The 25,465-nt window shown below is 41.1% G+C and overlaps 1 protein-coding gene across 10 annotated transcripts in view; it reads left to right on the forward strand.

The window, feature by feature from the left end:
* Positions 1-25,465, forward strand: part of RBMS3 (RNA binding motif single stranded interacting protein 3) — an 816,868-nt gene that overhangs the window by 507,995 nt on the left and 283,408 nt on the right. For all 10 annotated transcript variants that reach the window (XM_004018199.6, XM_015102101.4, XM_015102103.4 and 7 more), the window contains exon 5: positions 4,555-4,712. In XM_004018199.6, the coding sequence (XP_004018248.3) occupies positions 4,555-4,712 (158 nt within the window). The remainder of the gene's footprint in view (positions 1-4,554; positions 4,713-25,465) is intronic.

Consider the following 25,465-nt stretch of genomic DNA (forward strand, 5'->3'; position numbering starts at 1 on the left):
CAATTTCACATTAGCATGACATTTAATCCAAATATAATTTTGATCTTTTGAATATGGCAATAAAAATTGCAACTTGTGTTTTGTGTCTTTTAATTTTGTTCTATTAGCTTTGGCAAATATAAATATTTTACAAATATCAGTTTGTGACAGATTGGAAATTAAAATGGTTCCCACCACAGGTGGCTTGAGAAACTTTGCTCTAAAATCTCTAATGCCAATAACTACTTCCTGAATATTTAAATAGAATTTCATCAAGCATGAGTGTTATCAGACTGAGTGTTGAAATCTTGTTCAAAAGTTGTCACCTTTTCTAGAAGCATGTATATATAATAGTTATGTTATGCATCCAACAAACACAGACCCAGACACAATATTTGGTCATGATGTGAGCAATAATGTTGACCTCTATTTGTCTTCATTTGCTAAGCTTCCTCAAAGTGTTCTGAAGTTGTTCCAAACTACATTAAAAAAGTGAATGAACACCAATAAATCCAACACCAAAAATCCATGGCAAGTGAAGTCATGAAATGAATATTTACATATTCTTACATAAAACGGCAACGTCTCTGCTTCCATTAACGATGGGGCAGGTACCATTCTAACTTTTTCACGATCTTTTGATGAAGCTCAAAAATAAATCAAGAAGTCCCTATACAGATGAAAAGATACGGACAGACCCAATGGAGGAGTTACTTATGCTGACACAGTCCATTAAGTGTAATATATGTATGAATTATAGTCATATATTTACAGATTATATGCTGTAGAGGGGTCATTCAGTGATGGTATGTGAGATGCCAACTAAGCCCAGGAACCCCCTTTTTTTGGCTTAGCTTTGTGTCTAAACTAAGTAATGAATCAGCAACTGTGAATGAAATAAGATATGCAGAGATATTCTTTTCTGTACTAATACTTCTCTGAACTACAAACTTCTGTCTACTATTCTCTGGAGTTTACGAGGAAAGACAGTATAAAGCATTGGGAAGAACATTAGACCAGGCGTGAAGGGACATGGGTTCTATTTCCAGCCTGTTGCTACTTAGCTGGGTGGCCTTGAGTAAATCATAAGCACTACTCCAGTCTCTATCTTTCCCCCCATCTGTTAAATGATCCTATTGGATGAGGTGCCCCTTCAGCTCTATTCTGGAGCTAAATGATCATGAAAAGTTAAAAACAGATTGGTAAAAGTTTCTAGAGTGTAGGTATCATATGAGTTATTAGTTGTTGTTTTTTTCAAATTTAAAAGGCATATTCTTTCAGGTTCACAGTGACAAAGAGCCTTTCAAAAGAAACCGTCTGTTTACATAAACCTGATGTATACATAAAAATAAAAATATAGATGTATATATTATTTTAAAGGTCATTCTATATAGAAATTAACTTCTATTGTCAAGTCAACAAATATGTTCAAGACTTGTATTTCAGAGGAGAGAATGAGTTAATGAATAACACTGTCCCGCACTCTAGTCTTTCTATGAACACAAATCAAGGAGTGGCCTCTCCCATTCTGTACTGTCTGTGTGAATACAGATTAGGAGTTGGCCTTGCCCTTTGAATTTGGATTCAGAAAGTAGCTTCCTGGGCAGTCTCTTGTGTATAAGCTCTGTCTGTTCATTGCACTCCATTTTGAAAAGGTGCAAGTAAATGAATCAGGATATTAATGCTACTTGAAAAATGAAAAGATTGTACAGAATGCTGGCTAGGGGGATAGTTTGCTTATGGCTGTTTATCCTCCTTTAGGACAAAGGGGTGCAGAACACTGGGCAAATTCCCACCCATTCCTGGGACTGCCGTATGTTGCAGTCTGCTCTCTGGGCTAAAGCACGAACTCCCACTGGGACTTGAGTTGACCTGGAAGTGTAAGCTCCAAAAATCACACTATAAGAAAGTCATTCTTTTCTCAACTCTGATTCTTCCCAGGAAAAAGACTCTGTCTGGTCCTAGTGTGGTCAGTACCTCTCTTACTTACAAATCTCTTTTGTAACTAAGAGAGAATCAACCACCAAGGTCAAAATCTTCTGCGAAAAAGCAATATCTAATATAATTTAATAACATTAATTTGTTACCAGTTTTGATAGTAACCTACTTATGCAAAGTGATCCTGGCCTTTTAGCCATGCAAGCAACATACTGTTGTCTTTTTAAATGGGTTTACTTAAGCCCAAAGGTATTTTGATGTAAAGAAAAGTTTTAAGTAAATAAAATTAGTACATGGCTGGCACATTTTCTAAGATGGTATGCAAATGATTACAGCGTGGATAACACTGGACTGGACTAGTGGAAAGGGCACTGAGATGGAAGATAGAAAACCTGACTAAATTTAATTTGAACCCTGTCACTAATTATCAAATTGTCTTCAAGTAAGATGATGAAAAGTTCATGCTTCTATTTCCTCATTATCCAGTAACTATGATGCTATTTGCTTACCTGGCTTTGGAAAGATGATATGAAGATTAAAATTAAAGGATGGGTAGTAAAATAATATAAAGATGGAAGTTGTATGTGCACAGGCTTGCTATTATGTATCTGAAATGCCACTTTTTTTTAATCACCCCCACTAAGGGGTGGGGATCATGTCACTTAGGAAAAAATAATATCTCCGTTTTCTCTCTAGGATCACACCATTAATTAGTGATGTGTGTGTGAGAGAGTGAGAGAAACTGACCACGGTTATACAGCTTCTCCATTTAAACTATATTCCCAAATGCTAAAGTTGTGTTGTATTTTTTGATTGAGTGCGTATTTATTTGCAGAGATTTCCCTGGTGATCAAAAAGCTTGAAAACTAAACTGTGTTTCAAAAAGAACCTAATAATAGATCTTATTCATCTCAAAGCCTAATAAAAATATTATGACCTACCTGAATATTTAGAACTGCTAAACATAAAGGAGTTTAGTTTCATGCCAAAATTGTTTCTTGACCTGTAATAGTAATTGGAATCGTGTTCGTTGTACTTAAAACCTCAAATATCTACAGAAGATATCATCTCTTCACAAAAGATATTTTCACTGTTATATCATCTCATTTGCTACAGACTTCAGAAGTGCTTTTCCCAATGTCATTGTGCTTCTTGTTGTTTTAGTTAAAATATAATAGTTCATCTAAGTATCTGACCTGTTTTGATATTAACTAATCACATCAGGTGTTTGGCTGTGCATTCCCTTGTAGCTCAGTCGGTAAAGAATCTGCCTGCAGTGCAGGAGACCCGGGTTCGATCCCTGGGTTGAGAAGATCCCCTGGAGAAGGAAATGGCAACCCACTCCAGTATCCTTGCCTGGAAAATCTCATGGACACCGGAGCCTGGTGGGCTGCAGTCCATGGGGTCGCAAAGAGTCGGGCACAACTGAGCGACTAACACTTAATCACATCAGGTTTTTGGCTGTGCGTTATTTTGAGACATATAACTAAGTTCCAACATATAAATTCAGTCTGTGAAATAGCAAATGTTTGTGTACTTGGAAATAATGCTGGCAGGTTGTTTGATTTCCCATCCTATTAAAGAAGCTTATTTAAGCACTAGTACTACTTCATAATCTCATTCGCGTGTAAATATTTAGTTGTGTTCTGTGGCAGTGAGCAATCATCAGAAATCACCTGAAAGGCTTGTCAAAACACGGGTCATTTGGCCCACACTCAAGTGTCTGATCCGGGAGTGGGTCTTGAGAATTTACGTTACTGGCAAGTTCCCAACTGATGCTGAGGCTGATGATAAATGACGTTCTAGGACCATACCTCTTTTTCCCACATTGATTCAGTGGAAAGCAGTATAGTAGGACAGGAAAACTCATGAACTTGGGGGATACTCCCCAGGTTTCAGCCCTGGCTTTGATGTTTATGAGCTATGTAACTTAGACAAGCCATGGCTGAATTTTGTCCTCTTTAAAATAGTAACAATTATATATGCTGGGAATATTGAATGAAATAGTGTATATCAAGGGTTTAAAACAATGCCTAGTGTGTGGTGAAGGGCTTCCCAGGGGGCACTAGTGGTAAAGAACCCACCTGCCGATGAAGGAGATGGAAGAGGTGTGGGTTGGATCCCTGGGTCGGGAAGCTGCCCTGGAGGAGGGCATGGCAACCCACTCCAGTATTCTTGCCTGGAGAGGCCCGCAGAGGAGCGTGGCAGGCTATCGTCTGTAGTGTCACAAGAGTTGGACACGACTGAGGTTACTTAGCACGTGCACACACACGACTATGAACACTCTCTAAATGCAACATTAGTAACTAGTGGTGAAGGCAATTAGAGTGGTTATAGAACCACCAGTTAATGGTCATGGAACATATGTGTTTACCTTTGTTCAACCTCAATAAAAGTTCATTAGTCTTTTCTAAGGAAGGCTGGACAGAAAGCTTAGTTGTCACAGATGACATTGTTTCTTTGAGAAGCATCCTGGCGCATAGGAATCCGGTGAAAAGGAACACTGCCCTTACTGAAAGAACTTGAGCAGAATGTTGGAGATTGGAATCTAGATGGCAATGTAAGGAAAATGTATCCATTTCTGCAGTGTTTCTCAATATTCAGAACTTACCACATGTGTTTCTTTTTCTCCCTTAGCAACAAGAGCAAGACCCAACAAACCTTTACATATCAAATCTCCCCATTTCTATGGATGAGCAGGAACTTGAGAATATGCTGAAACCTTTTGGACATGTCATTTCCACAAGAATACTAAGAGATGCTAATGGAGTCAGCAGAGGCGTTGGCTTTGCCAGGTAAAACACCTGCTCTTTCCTAAGTATTCACTTTTAATTCCATCCCTTTATAGCATTAGAATAGTTCTGGAATGTAGAATATTCAAAGAAAAGTAGCTTGTCAAACTGACTCTGTATCTTTGCTTTGAGTTGGGTAATTCCAATGTAACTATAAATATGTTGTTCTTGCTAAAATATGCACATAGAATGTTTATATCTGTCACATGTCATGATGAAATGCCTAACACGTTCCCAGTCCTCTCTATGCCTATCGGTCAACAAAATCAGATGCTGTCTATCTCACTAAGGGTGATAAATGCTTAGAACCCCAAAGTCAAAGACTGCATGGGCTGAACAAAGCATGCACATGATTTATCATTGATTTCCAAAGAGCTAGATGGTAGAATTGCTCAGCCAGGGAAGAGAGAAGATTCAGAGAAACAGGAATTGTTGGGAAGTCCCAAGGAACTCAGAAATCTAAGAGGAGGTGAAGAGGGTATTTGCATTTAAGAGGCCCTTGCCGCGAGCTTTTGATGTTTTAATCAAAACAAAAAAGAACAAATTGCACTTTTCTCATTGTTGGAAAAAGCCGTGCGTAGTTTTCTTTTTAACTTTTAAGGGAATGTTTACCAAAGGGGATCTCAGCCAGGAATGGAGTTAAAATGGTTGTACCTGCTGTGCTTTCATGAAAAAAACAAAGTTAAGGAAACTGCAGAGAAAAAGAAACTGCTCAATGGCAAAGAAGAAAAGGAAAAGCTGTGTCTCCACAGCTGGGTGTGTTTATGTGTCTTCAGCGGACTCAACGTGAATGAATGGATGGATGTTACATGTCATCTGGAAGCCAGCCCTTACAGACAGGCATGTCTGCCTGTGGGGAACCCTGGCATCTCTTGGAAAAAATCATCTCAAACCAACTTCTGTGAACACCCTTGGAAAGATAAGAAAACACAGTTGTTAACTAATCTCTGCCTTGACTTCCTGGAGTTCATGGACCAAGTCTTAATGTCTACACAATATTCTACACATACTAGCCTAGGAGACCTCCACAGGATGCATGTCTTATGATTTGAAGAGAAGTCAGCAGAATGAAGAACATCTCCCAGACTTGAATATATTCACGAGGCATTGCAGTTTTCAGAACATTATTAACTGTTGATTTTAATGGTCAAGGCAGAGCTAATCGGACCGCCTGGGTCTCTGAAATTTGCCAATGCGGTCACTCTTGGAGGCGGTACCAGCTGCTCTTGGAGGCCTGGCAATGCAGGATTCACTGAACGCCTGCTATGCTCCACTTCACACAGCATATCCCTGCCCCCCAAACCTCTCTCTAACAAATCACTTTCTCCCTCATGTGTGCTCCTGCTGAGAAAGAAACGTTTCAAATTCATCAAGTGAACACCTTTTCCAAGAAGATCTATGTCTTTTTAAAGTTATTTTTAAGCAAAAGATTTTTGGTACAAAGTATGAATATGTTGGTTTGTTCAGGCAGTCATAGCAGACTTCAACAGACTAGTTGCCTTTAAACAACAGACACATATTTTCTCTCAGTTCTAGAGGCTAGAAGTTCAAGATCATGGTGGCAGCAAGGTTTGGTTTCCTCTCTGCATTTGATGTTAATAGATGGTCTTCTTTTCCTATATCTTCACATGATCTGCCCTTTGTGTGTGTTCCTAATCTCTTAGTGTCTTCCCATCAGTCAGATTGAACTAGGATCCACCCATTATATATACACAATTTATAATCCAACCTCCTAGAATAAACCATAATGGAAAAGAACATTTGAAAAAGAATGTATATATGTGTAAAACTGAGTCACTTTGCTGTGTAGCAGAGATTAATATAACAGTGTAAGCCAACTACACTTCAAGTAAAACATAAATGAACTTACTATAAAAATGTTTATATATATATATATACACACACACATCTTTATTCATCTATTGTTGATGGCCACATAGTCCTTTCTACGCCTTGGTCATCATAAAAATACTACTATGAACATGTGGGTGCATGTATCTTTTTGAAATAATGTTTTTGCTTTCTTCTGAGATATATATAGATATATATATATATGAATGGGATTGCTGGATCACATGGTATTTCTGTTTGCAGGTTTTGGAGGAATTTTCATTCTGTTTTGCAGTGTGTGTACCCACTGACACGCCCACAGTAGAGTACAGAGTTCCCTTTTCTCTACATCCTGCCAACATTTGCTATATGTGTCCTTTGATGATAGCCATCCTCACAGATGTGAGACAATATCGCACTGAGGTTTTGGTTTACAATTCTCTGCTGATTTGTGATACGGAGCATCTTTTGTTTAATGGCCATCTCTACATCTTTTTTGTGAACAATGTCCATTCAGGACTTGTGTCTGTTTTAAAGTCTAGTAGTTAAGATTTGGATGTTGAGTTTTTTTTCTAATATTGAATTTGTATGTTTGGATATTAAGCTCTTATCAGCCATATCGGTTGCAAATATTTTCTTAAATTCAGAAGGTTGTCTTTTTGTCAATGGTTTCCTTTCCTGTGTAAAGTCTTTTAAGTTTAATAAGGCCCCATTTTTTAATTTTGCTATTGTTTCCTTTTGTCTTCAGTTCAGTTCAGTTCAGTCGCTCAGTCGTGTCCAACTCTTTGCGACCCCATGAATCGCAGCACACCAGGCCTCCCTGTCCATCACCAACTCCCGGAGTTCACTCAGACTCACGTCCATCAAGTCCGTGATGCCATCCAGCCATCTCATCCTCTGTCGTCCCCTTCTCCTCCTGTCCCCAATCCCTCCCAGCATCAGAGTCTTTTCCAATGAGTCAACTCTTCGCATGAGGTGGCCAAAGTACTGGAGTTTCAGCTTTAGCATCGTTCCTTCCAAAGAAATCCCAGGGCTGATCTCCTTCAGAATGGACTGGTTGGATCTCCTTGCAGTCCAAGGGACTCTCAGGAGTCCTTTCCAACACCACAGTTCAAAAGCATCAATTCTTTGGTGCTCAGCTTTCTTCACAGTCCAACTCTCACATCCATACATGACCACAGGAAAAACCATAGCCTTGAGTAGACGGACCTTAGTTGGCAAAGTAATGTCTCTGCTTTTGAATATGCTATCTAGGTTGGTCATAACTTTCCTACCAAGGAGTAAGCGTCTTTTAATTTCCTGGCTGCAGTCACCATTTGAAGTGATTTTGGAGCCCCCCAAAATAAAGTCTGACACTGTTTCCCCTGTTTCCCCATCTTTTTCCCATGAAGTGATGGGACCAGATGCCATGATCTTAGTTTTCTGAATGTTGGTTGAGCTTTAAGCCAACTTTTTCACTCTCCTCTTTCACTTTCATCAAGAGGCTTTTCATTTTCTCTTCACTTTCTGCCATAAGGGTGGTGTCATCTGCATATCTGAGGTTATTGATATATCTCCCAGCAATCTTGATTCCAGCTTGTGCTTCTTCCAGCCCAGCATTTCTCAGGATGTACCCTGCATATAAGTTAAATAAGCAGGGTGATAATATACAGCCTTGACATACTCCTTTTCCTATTTGGAACCAGTCTGTTGTTCCATGTCCAGTTCTAACTGTTGCTTCCTGACCTGTATATAGGTTTCTCAAAAGGCAGGTCATATGGTCTGGTATTCCGGTCTCTTTCAGAATTTTCCACAGTTTATTCTGATCCACACAGTCAAAGGCTTTGGCATAGTCAATACAGCAGAAAGAGATGTTTTTCTGGAACTCTCTTGCTTTTTCCATGATCCAGCAGATGTTGGCAGTTTGGTCTCTGGTTCCTCTGCCTTTTCTAAAACCAGCTTGAACATCGGGAAGTTCACAGTTCACGTATTGCTGAAGCCTGGCTTGGAGAATTTTGAGCATTACTTTACTAGCGTGTGAGATGAGTGCAATTGTGCAGTAGTTTGAGCATTCTTTGGCAGTGCCTTTCTTTGGGATTGGAATGAAAACTGACCTTTTCCAGTCCTGTGGCCACTGCGGAGTGTTCCAAATTTGCTGGCATATTGCGTGCAGCACTTTCACAGCATCGTCTTTCAGGATTTGAAATAGCTCAACTGGAATTCCATCACCTCCACTAGCTTTGTTCGTAGTCATGCTTCCTAAGGCTCACTTGACTTCACATTCCAGGATGTCTGACTCTAAGTGAGTGATCACACCATCGTGATTTTCTTGGTCATGAAGATCTTTTTTTGTACAGTTCTTCCATGTATTCTTGCCACCTCTTCTTAATATCTTCTGTTCCTATTAGGTCCATACCATTTCTGTCTTTTATCGAGCCCATCTTTGCATGAAATGTTCCCTTGGTATCTCTAATTTTCTTGAAGCGATCTCTAGTCTTTCCCATTCTGTTGTTTTCCTTTATTTCTTTGCATTGATCACTGAGGAACGCTTTCTTGTCTCTCCTTGCTATTCTTTGGAACTCTGCATTCAGATGCTTATATCCTTTGTCTTAGAATTATCCAAAACAAACAAACAAACAAACAACTTGCTGTGATTTACATCAAAGAGTATTCTGTCTGTGTTTTTTTCTAGGACTTTTCATGGTTTCTGGCCATACATTTAGGGCTTCAATACATTTTGTATATGGTGTGAGAAATTTTTTTAATTTCAATTTTTTTTTACATGCAGCTGTTCAGGTTTCCCATCACTACTGTAGGTGAACTGACCATTATTTTGTGAATTTACTTCTGGGCTCTATTCTGCTCCACTGATCTATGTGTCTGTCTTTATGCCAGTACCTCACTCTTTTGATTTCTGTAGTTTTGTACTATAGCCTGAAGTCAGGGAACATAACACCTTCCAGATCTATTCTTCATTCTCAAGATTGTTTTGGCTATTTGGGGTCTTTTATGCATCCATAAAAAATTTAAAATTATCTGTCCTATTTCTGTGAAAACTGTTATTGATATTTTGATAGGGATTGCATTGAATCTATAGATTGCCTTAGGGTGCAGAGTGATTTTAACAGTATTAATTGTCTCCCAAGTTCTTTAATAGTCTTTACAAACATTACCTTGAACTCTTTCTCAGGTAGAGATATCCACTTAATTTGTCTTCTGGGTTTCATCTTGTTCCTTCATTTGGAATATGCTCCTCTGTTGCCTGATTTTTCTTAAATTGCTATTTTATTTCTGTGTATCTGGTAGATTGGTTGTGTTTCCCAACCTTGCAGGAGACATCTTGTGGGTGGTCTGGTAGTCATGGCTGGACCCAGTCCAGGTGATTATCAGGCCCTGGCCTTCAGAGAGGCTGCTGGATGGCAGGGATGGGTCATGAGGTGGCTAGCGGCAGAACCCAATGGGGCCCTGGGGCTGGCACTGGCACCCTGTTGGATGAAAGCAGGGTCCAGGAATCCCAGGACGGGTGCCTGCCTACCGGTGAGTGAAAGAAAGTTAAAGTGTTAGTCATTCAGTGGGTCTGACTTTTTGTGATCCCATGGACCGTAGCCCACCAGCCTCCTCTGTTCATGGGATTCTCTGGGCAAGAATACTGGAGTGGGTTGCCGTTTCGTCTTCCAGGGGATCTTCCTGACCCAGGGATTGAGCCCACATCTGTCTTGTATGTCTTCTACATTGACAGCCAAGTTCTTTAGCACTCGCACCACCTGGGAAGCAGCAAGTGAAGCCAGGCCCTACACGCATGCCATCTCACTGGTGGGCAGAGCCGTGTCCTGGGGTCTGGCCGCAGGGCCCAGGTATGGCTTCTGGCAGAGCATGCTATGGGATATGGAGCGTCCTGAAGCCTGTGCTGGCCTTCTGGTCTGTGGGCCTGGACTGGTGCTGACCTTCTAAAGGGTGGGTAAGTCCTGCCATAGCAGGCAGCAGGGTTTTGTCGGTTGTCCTGGAACTGATGTGTGCCCTCTGATATGCCAGGCTGGATAGCAGAGTCTCTGGCTGCTGGTTCTTAGGGATTCCAGATCTGGTCCCTGCGTGTTAGTGTGAAGGACTGGGCCCCAGGACCTGTGGTAGACAGGGCTATGTCCAGGTGAGGCTGTGGGCTCAGAGGTTCTTGCAGTGCCTATTTGCTGGTGGATGGGGCTGTGTCCCATCCCAGTTAGTCAGGCTCCCAGTACTGGTGCCAACAGGCTGGTGAGTGGGGAGAGAGCTGAGTCCCAAGGCTAATATACTAGAGGGAGGCTTCCACTATGGCACATTCCCGCACCAGTGTTATTAAGGCACAAAGAGCTCCTGGCTTCTGTATCCACAGGGGGAGGCCCAGTTGCCTCCTGTCCCTCCAGGGGACTCTCTAAGATCAGGGGTTGGGTCTGACTGAGGCTCCTTTCAAACGACTGCTTCCGCCCTGGTTCCTGAAGTGTGTGAAATTCTGTGTGCTCCATTTAAGAGTGGAGTCTCTATTTCCTGCAGCCCTCTGTATGTCTAAAAGCAAGCCCCACTGGCCTTCAAACCTAGATGTTCTATGAGCTCCAGCTTGGGGAGTCTAATATGGGTTTCAGACCGCTTGCTCCTTGGGAAGAACTTATACAGTTGCAACTGCCTGCTTATTTATGGTTACCCGTGCCCATGGATGGACAAGGTTCTTGACTCTGCCGTGACTCTGTCCCTCCTGTTTCATTCTGGTTCCTTCTTTTTTTTTGTTTTTGGTTTGATTTTTTGAGTTAATTATTGGTTTATTATTATTATTCACATTTTATAATTATAGAAAAAATGAGGGCAAGAGAAGTTAAAATCCTATATAAAATCTTACAGAAGATAAGCGGGAGAACCTACCTATAGGTTCAGGTACCCATGAACAAAAGCCCATGTTCTCAAAATCACAGGGATTATAGTGATTTTGGTGTGCTTCTAGGAGGAAGTGAACTCAGGGATTTTTTTTTACACTTCTATCTTGGGACAAAATTTCAGATGTGTTTTTTTTTCTTAATTAATTAATTTTTAATTTTTATTTTTGCTTTATTTTACTTTACAATACTGTATTGTTTTTGCCATACATTGACATGAATCCACCACAGGTATACATGTGTTCCCAAACATGAACCCCCCCTCCCACCTCCCTCCCCATAACATCTCTCAGGGTCATCCCCAGCCCTAGCATCCTGTATCCTGCATCAGACGTAGACTGGCGATTCGTTTCTTACATGATAGTATTGAAGGATAATTGCTTTACAATAGTGTGTTGGTTTCTGCTATATGGCATCGTAAATCAGCTATAGGTAAACACATGTCCCCTCCCTTTTGAAACTCCCTCCCACCCTTTCCCACCTCTTTAGGTTGTCACAGAGCCCCAGTCTGAGTTCCCTGAGTCAATCAACAAATTCCCACTGGCTGTCTACTTTACGTATGGTAGTGTGTAAGTTTCCATGCTTCTCTCTCCAGAAGCTCTTGAGATCCTGAGATTCCTTCGACTCGAAAGAAAACCCCTCATTATTATTTTACTTGCAAGCTATACATTCATCTTCTTTGAAAATCCCTTCTTCAGAGTAAAGGTGGTATCTTCGTTTTATATTTAAACCACTGAACTTCAAAGCATTGATTTGAACGCCAGCAGGGTGCAGAGACAGCACAATTACAGGCTTTTTAAAGTTCCAGAAGCACTAGATAGTGTCTGAAATTACAGACCTTTTATTTTATTTTATTATTTTGTTTTTCCATTCTTGTAACATAAAACAATTTTGTAAGATCCACCCCGCTGCAGGCAGCATTTTATAGCCAAGTCATAAACTCCTACAAACAAAAGTTTATGGTGGGAATGCTGATAGTCAGACAGTCAAGAGCCACTGCTGCAGAGCGGGCGGGTGCCAACAGGCTACCTTGCCTTCCAGCATGAGGATCTGAGCATAAATCAGCCTGGGTCTAGAGGGACAGGACTGTGTGTTCACGTTATCCATTTCCCATTTCCAGAAACATGAGACCATTTGTCTAACAAAAATCACATTGAAAGAGTGTAATGAGGGGCCAGGAAAGAGTGACCCAAAATGGAGAAGGGATGAGGAGTGAATGTTCACAATTAATCCAGCTTCAACATCTGGAACAGAGACCCTCTTTAAGGAGTGTCTTTACTGCTCCCTTGTGAGCTAGAGAGCGTGAGAGACTGCTGAGCACAGAGACCTTTCTATTTTGCAGTTTTTTTCACCTCTCTCAGTCCTCTTAATTTGATTCTCATAGAGTTTTGTTTGAATGACTTTCAACATCTGGGCAACCCTGTGTTCTATCGCTTCCTACCAAACAGGCAAGTTTTACAAGTAAATCATTTCAGTTCTTCTTTCTTTTCACTAAGTTAAAAAAAGAAATCATGGTTATAGGAAGACAAATATCAGCCTGACTATTAAAAAATCAGGATAAATGAATTAAAATATCGTTTTTGTAGTTTCTTTTAATTACTTTAATTATCATTGCAATTTTATTCACTTATTTTCCTTTCCGTGATACTTCTTACTCCCTATCTTTTCCCACCAATAAACATAAAGAAAATAAAGAAATTTTTTAAAATTACAAGGCAAATGCCAATAGTGTCTTTTTAGGCAACTCTATGATGCTTTAAAATGACCATCAAGCTTATCTAAATGTGATTTTATTGTCTGGGATATGTTTTGATTCCATCTACCTTAATTGCATCTTTGTGTTAATATTTCTCCCTTGCTGTTTTGGCAATTCACTCACCATCATTCTCTCAAATGCATGGAACTAGGAAATCAAGTTTGAGCAGAGAAAATCTCTAAAATGTAAACTTAGTGATTACTAACCTCCAAACTACAGCTGTGTTTGCATAGAAACAGGTTAGAATTGTGTTTGCTGAGGTTGAAAAGAAGGAGGACTGTTATTCCTTTTGGTAATTTTAATTCCTCTCTCAATTGCCAGCAGATGTGATCCAAGGAGGAGAAAACCCCTGGTCCAGCCTCTAGCTCTTTATCTCTATTCTTGTTTTTGTGCTTGTCTTCCTCTCTGTCTTCACATTGCCTCTGTCTTTCTGTCTTTTAACATCAGAAAATCATGGTCATTGCTAAAGAAGGCAAAACACTGTCCTACTCTTCCATATATTTGGTCTCTAAGTTTCAAAACCCAAATCAATCAATCTATCAACTAAATAAACAAATGGCTTAAATTGCACTGGATAATTTCTGGGCTTCCATCTTGCTGTATACATGATTTTATAAAAACATAGAGAAGGAGAAAAACCATACAGTTTCTTGTTTTATTATGCTGAAATTGGACTAACGTTATTCCCAAGACAGAGTCAGTGGAATGAGAGAAGGCGTCTGAGTACTATTCACCCTGTGAGACTAAAATTGGAGAACTTTGTTACCTTGGAGTTGGAAATGGGGGCCATTCCTTGTGCTCAGGGACTGTAGGGTCTCTTCACCCTCTACCTGCTCTAAGTACAAACCATGACAGGCACTCTTGGACCCTGAAGGTTGTGGGGATTTCAGGCAGGCTGTTAGTTTCCAGTCAATAGAGAGAAGTACTTTGCAGTATCATTTGGAAGACATGTGTGACCGTCTTTTATTTAATGTCTTTCCTATGTGCTCTGCTCTCTGTGAGCTGGAGCATCCTAACATGAGCGCTTCCCTGGTGGCTCAGTGGTAAAGACTCTGCCTGCCAGTGCAGAAGACTTGGGTTTGATCCTTGGGTCAGGAAGCTCCCCTGGAGAAGGAAATGGCAATCCACTCCAGTATTCTTACCTGGAAAATCCCATGGACAGAGAAGCCTGGCAGGCACAGTCCATGGGGTCACAAAAGGGTCAGACATGACTTAGCGACTGAACAACAATACCGTCCATGAAGTGCGGTTATACATGTGGCTTTATGGGTCAGAAATCACTTAGCTTGCATCTTTGTTCTGTTCTTCCTATATGTGTCCTTGGGCTAGTCAAACTCTCTAGCTTCCCTTCCTGTTATGTAAAATGCATTCATTCATACACTTATTCAGTTCACCCATTAAGTATGTGGGTACTACTAATATACCAGTGTGAAAGCATTAGTTGCTCAGTCATGTCCAACGCTTTCTGACCCCATGGACTGTAGCCTGCCAGGCTCTTCTGTCCACGGGATTCTCCAGGCAAGAATACTGGAATGGGTAGCCATTGCCTTCTCCAATATGCCAATGATTATTCCGTATGTGATCATTAGAGATACACATTCAGACAAAAAACGTCTCCTTTCACCAACTGGTATTCTGCTGGATTTGGGGACACAATAAGTATTCATCAAATATAAAATATCAAATGATGAATATTAACAATAGTGTTACAAAAACAAAATAAAGCATATGGGTGCTATAGAGAGTGTGAAAAACAATGAGAGGCTTGAGGTGAAGGACAGGAAAGCCCTCTGAGGAGAGAGCTTTAACCTAAGATGCAGATGATGAGAAGGAACCAGCATGCGGGTCCGTGGTGGACCCCGAGAGGAAAGCTCCATCCCAGAAAAGGAAAGGGAGGATAGTCAAGGTCAGGCCAAGTTCCGCATGATTGGGAAAGAGAAAAAAAATTTAAAAAAAAAAAAAAAGGCGAAGAGAAAAAAAGAAGAGATATGTAACAGATAGTAATACCTAGTAATGAAATATGGCTACAGCTCAAAGAGACTCATCAAAAGTGATAATACAGTCACCATTTAATTAAATGGTGAGACCTGAACATACTACTTATCAGTTCCTTCTTTATCTCAATTTTGATTTTGAATTGATTGTTTTTCCATTCTCTTCACCACGTTCCTTTTGAAAACATTGGTGATAAATAGTGAAAAGATAAATTTAGATTATGATGCATCCAGACAAGGATGTTGCCTGGGGGCAGGCAGGTATTCTGAAATAAGCAGCTCCCAGACTAAGTATGAGTAAGCATTTTTTCTTCCATTTATCTTGAAAGACACAGCCTCATGTATAATTTTGTTCCTGATTGCTCATAGTTTTACGAGGTAGCCATCAGTGTGCTGGCTGGAAACAGAGTTTCGTTCCAAATAATCTAACTGAAGATCCTGATGTGGGGGAGTCTTTACAGAGGGTTGACAAAGCTAAGGGAACTGATGAAGGGAAGCTGAGATACCCAGCGATGAACAGGAGCAACCCTTTGCCCCCCAGAGAGAAGGAAATAGATGGGGCCATGTGCCCCGAGTCCAGGGAGACCCAGGGCCTCGCAGGAGGGACTGCCTGGAGGCACCGTAGACAGGGAGGGGTGTAACCCCTGCCAGACAGACATGGCATCAGAGCAGAAAGGATGAATAGGACCAGCCGGACCTCTGTTTCCAACCATCTCATCCTCTGTCGTCCCCTTTTCCTCCTGCCCTCGATCTTTCCCAGAATCAGGGTCTTTTCCAATGAGTCAGTTCTTCACATCAGATGGCCAAAGTATTGGAGTTTCAGCTTTAGCATCAGTCCTTAAAAGGAATATTGAGGATTGATTTCTTTTAGGATGGACTGGTTTGATCTCCTTGAAGTCCAAGGGGCTTTCAAGAGTCCTCTCCAACACCACAGTCCAAAAGTGTCAATTATTCAGCACTCAGCTTTCATTATAGTCCAACTCTCACATCCATACATGGCTACTGGAAAAACCATAGCTTTCGCTAGACAGACTTTTGTTGGCAAAGTAATGTCTCTGCTTTTTAGTTTGCAGTCTAGGTTAGTCATAGATTTTCTTCCAAGAAGCAATTGTCTTTTAATTTCATTGCTGCAGTCACCATCTGCAGTGATTTTGGAGCCCCCAAAATAAAGTCTGTCACTGTTTCCATTGTTTCCCCACCTATTTTCCATGAAGTGATGGAACCAGATGCCATGATCTTAATTTTCTGAATGTTGAGTTTTAAGCCAAACTTTTCACTCTCCTCTTTCATTTTCATCAAGAGGCTCTTTATTCTTCTTCACTTTCTGCCATAAGGGTGGTGTCATCTGCATATCTGAGGTTATTGATTTTTCCCTTGGCAAACTTGATTCCAGCTTGTGCTTCTTCCAGCCCAGCATTTCTCATGATGTACTCTGTATATACGTTAAATAAGCAGTGACAATATACAGCCTTGACATACACCTTTTCCAATTTGGAATCAGTCTGTTGTTCCATGTCCAGTACTGTTGATTCTTGACCTGCATACAGATTTCTTAGGAGGCAGGTAAGGTGGTAGTCCCATCTCTTGAAGAATTTTCCACAGTTTGTTGTGATCCACACAGTCAAAAGTTTGGCATAGTCAATAAAGCAGAAGTAGATGTTTTTCTGGAACTTTGTTGCTTTTTTGATGATCCAACAGATGTTGGCAATTTGATCTCTGGTTCCTCTGCCTTTTCTAAATCCAGCTTGAACATCTGGAAGTTCACAGTTCACATACTGCTGAAGCCTGGCTTGGAGAATTCTGAGCATTACTTTTCTAGTGTGTGAAATGAGTGCAATTGTGTGGTAGTCTGAGCATTCTTTAGCATTGCCTTTCTTTGGGTTGGAATGAAAACTGACCTTTTCCAGTCCTGTGGCCACTGCTGAGTTTTCCAAATTTGCTGGTATATTGAGTGCAGCACTTTCGCAGCATCATCTTTCAGGATTTGAAATAGCTCAACTGGAATTTCATCATCTCCAGTAGTTTTGTTCATAGTGATACTTCCTAAGGCCCACTTGACTTCACATTCCAGGGTGTCTGGCTCTAGGTGAGTGATCACCCCATCATGGTTATCTGGGTCATAAAGATGTTTTTGTATCGGTCTTCAATGTATTCTTACCACCTCTTCTTAATAGCTTCTGCTTCTTTTAGGTCCATACCATTTCTGTCCTTTATTGTGCCCATCTTTCCATGAAATATTCCCTTAGTATCTCTAATTTTCTTGAAGAGATCTCTAGTCTTTCTCATTCTATTGTTTTCCTCTGTTTCTTTACATTGATCACTGAAGAAGTCTTTCTTATCTCTCCTTACTATTCTTTGGAACTCTGCATTCAAATGGATTTATCTTTCCTTTTCTCCTTTGCCTTTCACTTCTCTTCTTTTCACAGGTATTTCTAAGGCCTCCTCAGACAACCGTTTTGCCTTTTTGCATTTCTTTTTCTTGGGGATGCTCTTGATCCCTGCCTCCTGTACAATGTCACGAACCTCCATCCATAGTTCTTCAGGCACTCTATCAGATCTAATCTCTTAAATCTATTTGTCACTTCTAGTGTATAATTGTAAGGGATTTGATTTAGGTTAAACCTGAATGGTCTAGTGGTTTTCCCTACTTTCTTCTATTTCAGTCTGAATTTGGCCATAAGGAGTTCATGATCTGAGCCACATTCAGCTCCCAGTCTTATTTTTGCTGACAGCATAGAGCTTCTCCATCTTTGGCTGCAAAGAGTATAGTCAATCTGATTTCATTGTTGATGGCTGAACTCAAATCTCTAGCCCCTCAGCCATCCCCAGACATTGAAGGATGGACCCCAAAGCTCTAGCCCTCTAATTATAGGGTCCTTCTGTTGCCCAGCCCTGTCCTAACACTATCTAGGGGTTTCACCTTGAGTCGTCTTATGAACACAAACCCAGTTTTGGTCGAAAGTGGTTCATTATGAGTAGCAGAAGACATTTCTATCACTCATTTCTATCCCCAGAATTGTAGGAGTCCTATGCTAGGAATCCAGGACAGAGACCAAATTTATTTTTGCTATGCCATTGTTGCCATGCAGAAAACACCTCATTTTTCATTTTTTCCTTTCTCTTGAAAGAGGAATGAGGCATTCAAATTTTCATGTGAATTCTCTCAATCTTTAGATGTTGAGAGTCATTTCAAATTTTTCTGAAACTCTTTGCAGCCCAAGCAAATCTATGTGAGGGCTGGATTTGGCCCATGGTCTCCGGTTTGGGGTGATCTGATGCCAAACTTCAGAATAGTCTTTTTTAACCCTGGCTGCACACTGGAATCACTTGGGTAGCTTTGGAAAATGTGTGCCTGGACTTCACATCAAAGCATTTGAGCCAGAAACTCCAGGACTGGGTCCCAAACATTGGTATCAGAAAAGAAAATATAGTTCCCTAATCATTTTAAGGGATCCACAGAGGATAAGATAGTTAGATGGCATCACCAATTCAATGAATATGAGTTTGAGCAACCTCCAGGAGATGGTGAAGGACGGGGAAGCCTAGCGTGCTGCAGTCCATGGGGTCACAAAGATTTGGACCTGACTGAACAACTGAACAACAGCTAATCATTTTAATATACAGTCATTTTTAAAATAAGCCTTTTCAAATTTGGGAATAAATTTAGTTTTATTTCTAGAGCGTACAGAAAGAGCTCTTTACAAAGAGCATACACAGGTTTTATATACCCTATATCCAATTTTTCCCATTGTCAACACTTTGCATTACCATAACATATTTGTCAGAATTAATAAACTGATATCAGTACAGTATTATTAACTAAACTCCAGAGTTTATATGAATTTCACCAATTTTTCCACTGATAATCCCCTTTCTGTTCCAGAATCTGGTCTCTGGTACCATTTTGCCTTTGGTTGTCTTTTTCATCAGTCTTCTCTGGTCTCCGACAGCATCTCAGACTTTCCTTGTTTTCCATGAGTAGTCCCAGCAAGGTATCCTGAAAAATGTCTCCAGATCTAGGTTTCGGTGATGTTTATTTCATGATGGGATCCATGTTATGTCTAAGTTTTGGAAAGAATACCACAGCGATGAAGTACCCTTCTCATTATATCAGCTCAGGGTATAATTTCCATTTCTGAGAACACCTGCTCTAGTCATTGGTGGCTGCATGACATGGGGATGGCAGGACCCACCCGGCTTCAACAAGATGAAAGCCGATCAGTGCAGGAAATCGGGAGGGATGACAGAAGGCCAGCCATGGAGCCCCATTTCTTCCAAACAAGCCATTGGACTGAGCGTCAAGGGCTGAAGATCCTTTGCAGGCTCACCCAACAACTCGACTTTAGAGAAGTCATCCCCTTGTTCCTCTGTGTCATGTAAAAGTTGATATCTGAGGCTATTTCTAGTCCTGAATATATGTGATTTTAAAACTTCGGAGTGGGTTTTCATGAGCCAAATGTTGTCCACAGCTCCATTCCATAAGAGGGATGTGCTGTGGTGCTAAGCAAGGAGCCACCAAGATGTCAGCCACCACCTGTCTCAAAGAGAAGAGACAGGAAGGCCAGTCTGTGCACGACTTGACGTTTATGGCTTTTGTCTCTTAAGGATGTCAAGCACCTCAAAGGAAGAAGACAAATTGCAAAAACAGAAGGAAATTCAACTCCTTCACCCCTCTTTCTTCCTGAAACTCACTATGATTCCTTCTGTTACTAGGGTTTAAGAAGCCAGTGACATAATTTGCTTTTTTCCAAAAATCTTTTCATGTTGACCCTTTCCATAAATCTTACTGGAAGCAAAGGTGACTGGCTTGCAAAGCTGTATAAGTCTAAGTCACCAATAAGTTGTACAGATCTTGTGATTGCAAAACCACAAAAATTTCACAATAGTGGAAGCCTCTCATCAACCGTCATAAACAACAGCGCGGATTTGTCTTAACTGCCTGCATAATCGTGCTTATTGCTTGAAAATAATAAACTGAGAGATTCTCCATGGAGGTGAGACAGATAGGTTGAAAATGGTTTTATACAATGCTTTTCCACCCTCTGTGTGTTACGTCTGGCCCTGATATTGAAGCAGGCTCTCATCGGATGTAATCTGCCTGTGAGGATTGCATTGGCTATGAAATGAGTACCTCTTAATAGTCGTTGTTAAAAAAGAACTTTTCTCGAAGTCACAATTTGGTGGTGCATTTCAAATGAATGAAGGCAGGTTCCTAGGCACAGAGACAAGAAAGAATGTCAAACGAGACCTTTAATGTGTGTTTCTATTTAAACATCAGACCTAACAGAAAACCCTGAGGCTTTGTACAGTGATTGGAGCCTTGTAGGAACCTAATTAATGCATTGACGGGTGAATGGTTGGCTGGCACTCGAGCTCTTCTGAGGGATGTGAGAGGGTTCAGGTACCAGCTAGAAAGAATGGATGCAGTGGCCCATCCAAAGGGGCCTGGTCAGGCAGCTTTGTCTGGCACGCTGCCTTCTCAGACCCACTTGATAAGGCTCGGGTCACTTTCAAGTGGAGCACGTGCCAGATTTCAGATGGCTTGGGCTGGCATTTCAAATAGGCTAACTGTGAAACTGGAGAAGGAAATGGGCACATTTTTCCTAAGGTGGCCCTTCAAATGCAGTCCCTCCCCCAGAGCTCGTGGGGGAACCTCTCCACTCCCTCCTCAATGGTTATCTCTGCTGGGAAGACTTTGCCTTGTTAAAATGTGCCCTGTATATAAAAATGAAATTGTCACTTCTGGGTGGTGCCGCATAACGTGGTTTGACACTCAGTGCCAGCAGCTACAGAAAACAGATCTTTATTGCATTTATTCCTTCAGAGACAAGAGTCTCTAAAGATTCCTGTAGACATTCACTCAGTTAAATCAGAGTGAGCGCTCTGTGCTGCTGTCTTGCGTTCACACCATTAGCCCCCACCTGGCTTGATGGTGCTGTAAAACAGTCTCAAGCAAAGACATTCATACTATTAACCAGAAGGGGAGATGTGAGCCTTTCAGACCAGGTGGGTGGACTGGATGAAGGCCCCTGACTTTCTTCTCTGATTTCCTCTGCAGTCCCCAAGTCTTATTTTGTGGCATTAACAAGCTCACACACAACTAATCCCCATCCAGATTCAGTGTTCATTTAGAATTTCATGTCATTTTCAGGACAAAGAGGAAGGGTTTGATTTGTAGGACTCTGGCAAGCGAGCTTTAGATTCTTAACTGCCTTTTATCTAGATGAGTACCCGGAGAGAGATTGAGCAGGGAGGGGGCCCTGGGGCATAAGCTTTTCATTCTGGTGCTCTCCTGGAATAAAACTTCCATAAAGTAACATCTGTAGTAATTAAGGGCTTACATTTCCTCTCCCATTCATGTCTCCGCTTGGAGGGAAGGTTATCTTCCCTAAGAGACAATGGAGAGTTGGTCCTGTGGGCAGAGAGGAAGCAGAATTTGAATTCTTTTGTTCCTAGAAATGGAAGTTTCCTACTTAAAAGAAAAAAATAAAAATAACAAGTTGGAAGATGTGAAATATTCCCCTGGAAAGAAAACATGAATGAGTCAGCAAAATTGTACTTAGCTGTTCCTCAGGATTTGGAATAGGGAATGGTTCATCTTGTCTTTCTAATCCAAATATCCTCCGATTTGGGGAGATCTGTTGTTGAGTTAAAAAGCAATACCGTGAGAACTGCAATTTAAGTTTTATTTGGGGGTAAATTGAGGATGGCAGCCGAGGAACAGTACCTCAGGTAGCTCTGGGACACTGCTCCAAAGATGTAGAGGGAAAGGTCGTATAAATGTGATCTTGGTGAAGGGGCATCATATGCTATCAAGCATACATTTTTTGCAGATTTTGCTAGTTACAAGGAGCAGTCATCTCCATGATAGATTTCAGTGCTTTTGTAGATATGAGGAGATAGCATTGGGCTAATGACATCAATTCCTGAAACTAACTACCTGAAGACTTATCCTGTCCGTTTTTCTTCCAGCACAGGGCGCCTCATTTCTGCTCTTCACCCTGAGCTCCTTTCAGGGGTGTCTGAAAGTCAGCAGCTGCAACAGCGCCTGATCTAAATCTTGTGGAGTTAGATGGCAAGTGCCAGTTTGGTGTTGACACTGTGATTAAACATGGAACAAAATGCCATTTTTGTTTTTATTAACTAAAATAGTATATTATTAAGCTTAAAGAGCTTTACTTTTGCATTTGGACACAAAAATGAGTCACTCTTCAGATGTTCTTCAAATAATGCTATATGGATCCACTGGGCATCTGAATCATCAATATTATGTCAAATTAATTTCCTGTGCTTTCTTGTCTTAGCAGGACCAGCTATGTAATTTGTGGGTCCTAGTGAAAATTAAAAATAGAAGACCCCCTTGTTTAGAATGTATCGACAGACACAGCTGAGGTTTAAATCGGGCGAAGTTTTCCAGGCTCAGGGCTCCAGTAATGCATAGGTCTCATGCCCTTGACATCAGTCCTGCTCTGGTTCACCATCTGTATCAATGCAGAAAAATGTGCATCTTCTCTAAGTTTCCTAGGAATGTATGTACCTTCAAAATATTCTTTTAAAAATTTGAATCATAAAATAATTAGAGCGCCCCAGGTGGAATGTGCTTTTGAAAACATCTTCAAATAGAGGTGCTATATGATCCAGCAATACCACTCCTGGGCATATATCCAGAGAAAACCACAATTCAAAAAGATGCATGAACCCCAGTGTTCACTCAGCGCTATTTGCAGTAGCCAAGACACAGATGCCGCCGGTATGTCCATTGGCAGAGGAAGGGATAAAGAGGATGTGGTGCATATGTACAATGGAATATTACTCAGCCATAAGAAAGAATGAAATAACGCCAAGGCAGCAACATGGATGAAGCTAGAGATGACCATCCTAATTAAAGCAAGCCAGATCAGTTCAGTTTAGTTCAGTCGCTCAGTCATGTCCGACTCTTTGTGACCCCATGAATCGCAGCACGCCAGGCCTCCCTGTCCATCACCAACTCCCGGAGTTCACTCAGACTCACGTCCATCGAGTCCGTGATGCCATCCAGCCATCTTATCCTCTGTCATCCCCTTCTCCTCCTGCCCCCAATCCCTCCCAGCATCAGGGTCTTTTCCAATGAGTCAACTCTTCACATGAGGTGGCCAAAGTACTGGAGCTTCAGCTTTAGCATCATTCCTTCCAAAGAAATCCAGATAGAGAAAGACAAATGCAACATCACATAGAACTTGAATCTTAAAAAAAAAATGATACAAATAAGCTTATATGTAAAACAAGTAGAGTCACAGACATAGAAAACAAACTTATGATTACAGGGGGAAATGCATAAAGGGATAAATTAGGAGTTAATAAATACACACTATTATATATAAAATAAACAACAAGGTCCTACTGTGTAGCACAATAAATATATATGATTTTTCTAATCACAAAATCCTAAAGGAAATCAATTTCCTTTAGGATTGGCTGGTTTCATCTCCTTCAGGGTGACTCTGCATGGCATGGCTCATAGCTGCATTGTGTTACTTTTTTTTTTTTTTTAATTTTTCCCCCTTCTGTTTGCCATGAAGTGATGGGACTGGAATCTATGATCTTAGTTTTTTGAATATAACTGAATCACTTTGCTCTGCATCTGAAATTAACACAACAGTATAAATCAACTAAATTCCAAAAAAAAAAAAAAAAAAGTCCTTAAGTTGATAACTCAAATGCTCCTGCCTCACCTCTCAGCTTATCTCCAGGAGTTTCCCCAGTGAAACTCCATCCAGCCCCAGGGCTCTGCTCACTCTGCCCCATCTACAGGTACATGACCTTCCAGCTGCCTACCCCGGACTCCTGCCCTAGCTATTTCTCCAGTGGCATTTCTGGCCTCCTGTGCACACTTCTCAGAGTTTTTCTGGCTGCAATTCCTTTCGCACTGGAATTCCTGTAACTGTAATAAATGTATAACTCATTTGGCAGTTGTTTAGATATATTTTTTCCTTTTCTTGTTTACTCTGCATGTGATACAATCATGAAAACACATATAATATTTGGATGCACAAAAGTTTAACAAATTGTGTCAAAGGGCTTCATTCCAAGAGAGCTCATATTATTGATAAAATAGAGCAGAAAATCCAAAATTACACACTTTGCCTTTTGGACAAATTTTGTACAATTCATACATATTCTTTTCTATGTATGCATGCCATTTCTTAAGTCTATTTTTCCTCTTGTGTACCATTCATGGGCATAATTTCTTTTGAATAGAAATGACCCTTTAATTTTTACCTTTCCCACCCAATGTTACCAAATAATAAAGGTCAGATATAGTTAAAATTTAGGAATGTTGCTGATACTATTCTACTTAGGAGATGGCAAGACTGCTAATGTTGACAGTGTGATGTAGTGTTAGTTGCTCCCTCATGTCCGACTCCTTGCAACCCCATGGACTGTAGCCCACCAGGCTCCTCTGTCCATGGGGATTCTCCAGGCAAGAATACTGGAGTGGGTTGCTCTTCCCTTCTCCAGAGGACCTTCCTGACCCAGGGATCGAACCCAGTTCTCCTGCACTGCAGGAAGATTCTTTACAGTCTGAGCTACAGAGAAGTTCTTCTTTGTCTTTTAGCCACCTCCATTTTGGACTGCTTCTTCCTATTCTAACTACCTAACATTCCCCCCAAGAGATGGGAGGCCCAATTCTTTGGGAATAAGGAAGTCAAGGTCTCTCTGGCTACTTCTGCTGAGCTGGAACAGCGAGGGGCATTGCTACTCCCCCTCTTGCTAGTCTCAAGCCTCATAGTCCTTATAGTGGTGTCCATCTAAGGGTGAGTGATATTTTCCATGGTTGGGTTTAGTTTTATATATCCTTGTTGAGTGGGCATGGCAAGTTGTAGTTTGTTGACCTTAACTGGAGGTCTTCTGGATTCTGAGACTGAGCTGCCTGAGCTTTCTGCTAAGTATGTTTTTGTTGCCTCTGTTTCCAGCATGTTGGGCTTCTTGTCATTTCTACTGCACTGGGATTCCTTTGAATTCAGCTTCTACCATGTGAGATTTCGCCAAGTTGGGCTTTTGCTGTGCTTGGTCTCCACCTCGCTGGGACCAAGCTGAGGTTGTTTCAGCAGGGTTAAATGCAAGACATGGCACCAGATATGTCAGGGGAGTGTAATTTCCTCGGTTCTGTCTCGCCGCAGCAAAGATTTGAAACAGCGGACTAGTGTTACAGCTCGGTTACAGCTCAGTTTTATTCAGCAACAAAAGGAAAGTACACCCTCGAGGCTGGAGGGTGGGCCAGCCTCGGAGGTGATTCAACTGCTAATGTTGACAGTGTGA

The sequence above is a fragment of the Ovis aries genome, chromosome 19 (genome assembly GCF_016772045.2).
Source record: "Ovis aries strain OAR_USU_Benz2616 breed Rambouillet chromosome 19, ARS-UI_Ramb_v3.0, whole genome shotgun sequence".
NCBI lineage: Eukaryota > Metazoa > Chordata > Mammalia > Artiodactyla > Bovidae > Ovis > Ovis aries.